The sequence below is a fragment of the Oncorhynchus tshawytscha genome, linkage group LG08 (genome assembly GCF_018296145.1).
Source record: "Oncorhynchus tshawytscha isolate Ot180627B linkage group LG08, Otsh_v2.0, whole genome shotgun sequence".
NCBI classification, from domain to species: Eukaryota; Metazoa; Chordata; class Actinopteri; order Salmoniformes; family Salmonidae; genus Oncorhynchus; species Oncorhynchus tshawytscha.
Genome location: NC_056436.1, coordinates 15,368,031 through 15,374,307, shown reverse-complemented (window position 1 = coordinate 15,374,307; position 6,277 = coordinate 15,368,031). Strand labels below are relative to the sequence as shown.

Here is a 6,277-nt window from a genome sequence, read left to right as displayed (position 1 = left end):
CTTATTGCACAAAGAAATACGAATCCCATATCCCCAATTCACGCAGCAACACAGCCTTGGCAGGGTAGCTGCGTGCACAGAGTGAAGTGCTGATAGATTCCTTTTAGGAGGCGCTGCGCACAGGCATAAAAATGTGTTTAATTTACTCGAAAGTATACCAAGTGTGACCTCGTGTTTCTTAACTATTTACATTGTTTTGTTCACAAGCTCGGTTGCTTTTCAACTGTAGTTTGAGTCTGCTGCTTCAACTGATAGTGAAAAAGCGCCTAGTCTGATCCATAATCTCACACAGATGCCCCGTTACCACAGTAACCTCGTGCTCTTAAAGGGGCAGCTGATCATTTAGTCTCATCCGATATATTGGTTAAAAGACTGGTCACCAAAAAATTGTCACAATACAATCCTTTGTGTTATTTTTTTATTTGTGTATTATGTAATTATGGCGAAAAAATATTTTCGCTGGTAAAATATCTGAATGGCTGGTAATTTTTTTCATTAACCTGCCATAGTGGCTGGTGGGCCAAAAATAAAATTTTAGGCCCTGTGGAAACACTATTTGAATCAAGTATGAAATCCCTTTGATTACACTTTAAAGGGGCAATCTGGGATTTGTACATCCATTTACTACACTAACAACATGGTATGGGGATTAAATGGCATTAATCATTTTAATTTCTAGAAAATAATTCACCATTGAATTTGATCACCAACCCTTGCACATGAATTTGAAAAGTGGTTGAATTGTGTGGGCCTAGACTGCCTAAGGATTTTTACAAAAATTATATACAGTAATAATAATTTCTATTACATTTTTTACAATAGTTTTTATGATCTTCGGATTTCATCAAAAATATCCAATCCGGATTTTTCTTTGATAGTCTCTGGGTAGAAAAATCGAGCTGGCTCAGCCAGCCATTGGCTAGGCCTTCAGAAACTGTACCGAAGGGCCTCTGACGTTCAACTGTATTAGAGCATAACTTTGAAGTGACAGTGGAATGAACCAATCACATTTGGACTTGCAACGGGTTGGACGTTTAAAAAAGTGATGATGTGTAGACTGCTAATAGTAAAATCTGTTAGCATCACCCTTTTCTGGATTAGGCTAGCGTTCAAACTTAGTTCTATTCATCTGGTGAGTAGCACTGTTCGATGTTATTTTATTTTGCAGCTTGCTTGTTGTTAGCTGTGTCTTTTAAAATAATAACTGTGATCATTGACAATAAACATTGTTGCATTTAAACTTTAGATCCCTGGTTTAGTGCGATGAGTGTGATACAATATGTTTGCAATGTTAAGTATTAACCCTTCTCCTTTGTTCATTTAATTTTGGAAATGAAATAGTTATTTTGTATTGCTACGTTTTCATGGGGCCTACTGGAGTGAATGGGCTGCTTATTCTTTAACATTATTTGATGTTGTGTGACTGCTGTCGCCTGTCTATCAGCGGTGTCTATTGACGAAACCTTCAGTGCCATGGAGTGTACATGTATATATATTTTTTTTAAATGTTACCTTTATTTAACTAGGCAAGTCGGTTAAGAACAAATTCTTATTTTCAATGACGGCCTAGGAACAGTGGGTTAACTGCCTGTTCAGGGGCAGAACGACAGATTTGTATCTTGTCAGCTCGGGGGTTGCAACCTTCCGGTTACTAGTCCAACGCTCTAACCACTAGGCTACCCTGCAGCCCCAAGATCGCTGCCCTTTCAGCACCAAGAGCCTGTCATCTTGGATGTGACACACTTGTCGCAATTGGTGATAGTGTAATGGTGGTGTTAGGCTACCATAGGTTCTGTGAAAAGCTGTCTTTTTGTTTTGCTAGTCACATTATTTTATGTTGTTTGTCACATGTTGTGTCCATGCCGGTTCTGTCTCTCTGTGCGCCGCAGCCGGATGCGCGGCCAGGCCTGTTTGATTAATTAATAATGAATTAATACATATTGAGCTACCTCGGCCGTTTATTGCAACGGTTCTGTCTCTCTGTGCGCGGCAGCCGGATGCGCGGCCAGGCCTGTTTGATTAATTAATAATGAATTAATACATATTGAGCTACCTCGGCCGTTTATTGCAACGGTTCTGTATTGCAATAGATCTATCTCCCTTATTCCGTGTGAGAAAATATGACTTGAGCGACTGACCCATCATTTGTACAATATGTTGTCTGAAACTCTTAGCCATTGGTAGTTTTGGGGATTCATTGTGGATAAAATTTTGTTATTTAATCGCCTTAATAACCTACAGCTGTGAAAGACAATTGTGTTGAGTTGCTTGCTGAACTATGAATGATTTGCATAACAACAATAATCAAATCAAATTGTTTTTTCCCCTCATTCTTCGTAAACAACAGGTATATATTAACAGTGAAACGCTTACGGGCCCTTGCCAACAATGCAGAGAGAGAAAAAGCGAAATAATACATCAAAAAATAACGCGAGGGATAAAATACATAATGAGTAACGATGACTTGGATATATACACCGGGTACCAGTACGGAGTCGATGTGCAGGCTACAAGGTAGGCTAATTGAGGTATATATGTACATATAGGTAAGGATAAAGTGACTAGGCAACAGGATAGATAATAAACAATAACAGATAATCCCATTATCATTAGGCTATAAAGGCAATCGTTGATTTGTCCAAAGAGTTTTAAATTAGTGTATAGGCTATTAGGCTAACCAGGAATTAGGCACATATAAATACGTATCATAATGAATCTTTTTGAAATGACGTTTGTTTTGAATGCTTTTAAGTGATTGGCTGAGCTTTGCCAATTCTAAACGAAATAATTGTCCTTTTGATAACCATTTTTGTTTCCTTTTAATTGAAGGTGGCAAAACAATCTCGACAGTAAATCATATATAGACTATTGTCACGGTCTATTTTGGCACATCAGAGGCTTCATATATGCGCATGAATCGGAAATAATTTAATCTGTACCACTCTTGTGTTTAATAGCCTACCTGAAGCGTTCAAGAAAACGTTATAAGAAGAGTAGAAGCTTCCTATCAACTTTATCATTAAGGACCCTTTTCCTGAATTTATCCACATGCGATTCAAGCGCTATTTCCAAGAAAATTGTCTTGCATCTGGAAAACAACACACTTTTAGCCTACTGTCAATCTAGGCTTATTAATTTCCAATTCATAAACATAGATCATATGATTAGAAATAGATTAACAAATGTGAAAGGTGACAAATGAAAGAGAGGATTCAGATATGATTTAATGTATATTCATTGTTCCTGTAATTATCATTCATTGCAACATATTGACAAATCAATTTAGTCAAATCCCCAAACACGTCTGTATGGTTATGAGTTGATAAATATAGCCTTGTCCTTTTTTCTTATAAAGGTGACAAAACGCTGTTTCATATTAAGTGTGATTTCTGTTTAACTCTATGAAATATATTCTCCCCATTGATGTAGTTTCAAAATATTATTTGAGGTAAATCGTGATGATGAATACACCACTCAAATATGAGATGTCATGTCAGCTCGCGAAGTTTTAACCCACGCCAGAAAACTGACCAAGGCTCCTTGCTCACCACATCTTCGGGACGTTATGCATAACAACAACTTTAAATTAAATATAAATAGCTTACCCCATTGCAATAATAAAAGTAATATTTACTATACAACTGTGCAACATCATGGCAAAATATTTCATTACTTCATTCCACATCACATTTACACTATGTACAAGAAGTCCCAATCGAGTATATTGCCTATTTGCGCATCCACCCATACACTATGCAACCAACGGTCCGTTCTATTGTTTTGTGTTAATATTCTACCTATCAGCTGTCCGAATCCACGTCACTTTTGTTTTCCTCGGTTTTCTCTGTGGGTGTTTTCATCGATTTGTTCCATTTCTGCGAGTTTTCAGACTCTTCCGAGGACGACCTTTTCTGTCTTCTCCATTTCGCTCGTCTGTTTTTGAACCACACCTATGTGAAAATAAAAGATACATTTGTTTACTTTGTATGAAATATTTGTTATACCGTGTTGTAGAGTAATACTAAAGTCGTTTGAGCTTAATAGAACATGTTGTAATGAAACCGCAGGGAGCAGCAAAAAAAATGTGGCACTATAAAGACGTAAACGGTTGCTATTATTATGTGCGTAACGCTTGGATCGAATATTTGGCCTTTCAACTGATGTTGAAGGTATTGATACCTTTATTTTGGTGATATGGAGAGATCCTTCACATATTTTCTGAAAATCAACGCAGCCTAATGTGTGTATAGGGAGGTAGACAGCCAGCAACACAGGGCCGTGCATACACTCACCTCGACCTTCTCTTCCCGTAGGTGCACTCTTCGCGCGAGCTGTTCCCGTGTGCCGACGTCAGGGTACTTGGTCTCCCGAAAGAGATTTTCCAGGGCCTCGAGCTGCTCGTCTGTGAAGATAGTCCGGTGCCTCCTCTTGCGTCGGCAGTGGAGCTGGTTCAGGAGCTGGAGCTCCGTCCGAGACAAGGTGCCCACGTTCATATAGGACATCATCTGGTGCGGGATGGGAGAGATGAGCACGGAGCCCGTGCGGTCATAACCTGCATGGATCAATAAACATACTAGATTCATTAGAAACATTTGTTTGTCCTCAATTAATAATTAATTTCGCAACACACCCAATAGCCCTATAAAAGACATCACAAATGAAAAACAATGAGAACAAAAAACAACGCAGCACAAATCAAGCTATTTAGACAGCAAAAACAACACCTTTACGCATGTATAATATAGACCACGCATCATCCCATGCAAATGTCTACACAAAGTTTAACATAAAATGTATTCTAGTTAATGCGTAAAAGTAAAACTGAATTAGAATAGGCCTATACCATGGATAGACTTCTTAAATAGGGTAAAGGTGCCACCAAAATGACTGCATGTGTAATGTTGCGCAATGGGCGCATTCACAAGTTAAAACACCAACCAAATGACCTGTATCGATCATCCTCTATAACCTAACAATGTTTTAACTTGTGCTTGTTATTACATGCATCGTTACATTGTCCAGTACCCAAGGAACATGCAGAGTTTAAACGTTTACTTTTGGCTACAGATAGAAGTGGGAAAGGGCAACCTACCGGTTGGAATACACGGGCACTGTTGCGAGCCGAGGGCTGGGATAGCGCTGCAGCAAGCAGGGCCACTGGGGCCCTGCACATGCATTTGTCCATAATAATAGTTATTATATCCTATTCTAGTCCCGTTCACCGCCTCGATGGCCGAGGGAGAAGATCCAGTAGTGTGCGAGTAGAGTCCATTATAATCGGCAGTGGTGTAGATGGAATCCGTGAGGTTCGAGAACACCACCGGGGCATTCCGATGGAGGAGCACTGAGTCCTTGCAAGTGGGTCTCCCGGCCAGGATACTGTCGATGCTAAACATACCAGCGGGCATCACCGATACGTGGAAAGGATGATAAAAAACCTCGTTGCTTTTAAAAATCCGAAATTCGTTTCGGTCAGGAAACAGTCAGTGGAAAGTTCCTAAATCTGCGTCATAACATCGAGTTTGTTGACATTGGCGTGTTTATCTCTTGTTGGACCAACTCCGGTGGCCGGTGGGTGCATTGAGACTAAAGCTTCACTAACTTGTTTTCGTGGTCCTCTTGAACTCCAGCCCCGTTATATACTCGGCTGACGTCACCGACCAGTTGAGCCTGTGCTGGAGAAGCGGATGACAAGCCAAGAGCAGAGAGAGGCTGGTTTTAGGGTTAGCGCACAATGTGAAAGGCACAGATCTGTGTATTGGGAATGAAATTAAATGAACCCGTACTGTTTGCAGACGTTTGAAACAAACCACACAACTCAGTGCAATGTCAGCCATGAGGGCTAATTGTACAATGTAGGCTAATCAGTTAAATCAGCTAAATTATATTCGTAAACACATTTCCTGTGAACCTATTACTGAAAAATCAGGTGCTGCTTCCTGTAAAATATATCTGTACTAATAAATGTAACTATAGGACTACCTGTTTTCAGTTCGCTGCAGATGGCACGAGCTGCAACAAACACTCAAACTGGACAGTTTTTTCTCAATCTCTTCATTCAAAGACTCAATCATGGACACTCACTGACAGTTGTGGCTTCTTTGTGTGATGTATTGTTGAGTCTACCTTCTTGCCCTTTGTGCTGTTGTCTGTGCCCAATAATGTTAGTGCCATGTTTTGTGTTGCTACCTTGCTGTGTTGCCATGTGTTGCTGCCTTGCTATGTTGTTGTCTTAGGTATCTCTTTATGTAGTGTCGTCTCTCTTGTCGTGATGTGT

At 39.8% G+C, this 6,277-nt stretch overlaps 1 protein-coding gene across 1 annotated transcript; it reads right to left on the bottom strand.

The window, feature by feature from the left end:
* Positions 1-3,206: 3,206 nt before the first annotated feature.
* LOC112256883 (homeobox protein goosecoid) lies at positions 3,207-5,630 on the bottom strand. Its single transcript, XM_024430438.2, has 3 exons — positions 5,093-5,630; positions 4,293-4,552; positions 3,207-3,950 (listed from the first exon to the last, which is right to left on the bottom strand). Exons 1-3 carry the CDS (start codon positions 5,406-5,408, stop codon positions 3,801-3,803), a joined length of 726 nt encoding a protein of 241 aa, XP_024286206.1. The 5' UTR covers positions 5,409-5,630; the 3' UTR covers positions 3,207-3,800.
* Between the last annotated feature and the right edge of the window lie 647 nt (positions 5,631-6,277).

What these genes read in the sequence shown, in the direction of transcription:
- LOC112256883 (XM_024430438.2), bottom strand. Translation starts at nt 5,408, where the DNA reads ATGCCCGCTGGTATGTTTAGCATCGACAGTATCCTGGCCGGGAGACCC. An exon ending in GTGCCCGTGTATTCCAACCG is followed by an intron (nt 4,553 to 5,092) that starts GTAGGTTGCCCT and finishes TGATCCATGCAG; the next exon opens with GTTATGACCGCACGGGCTCC. An exon ending in TACGGGAAGAGAAGGTCGAG is followed by an intron (nt 3,951 to 4,292) that starts GTGAGTGTATGC and finishes ATTTTCACATAG; the next exon opens with GTGTGGTTCAAAAACAGACG.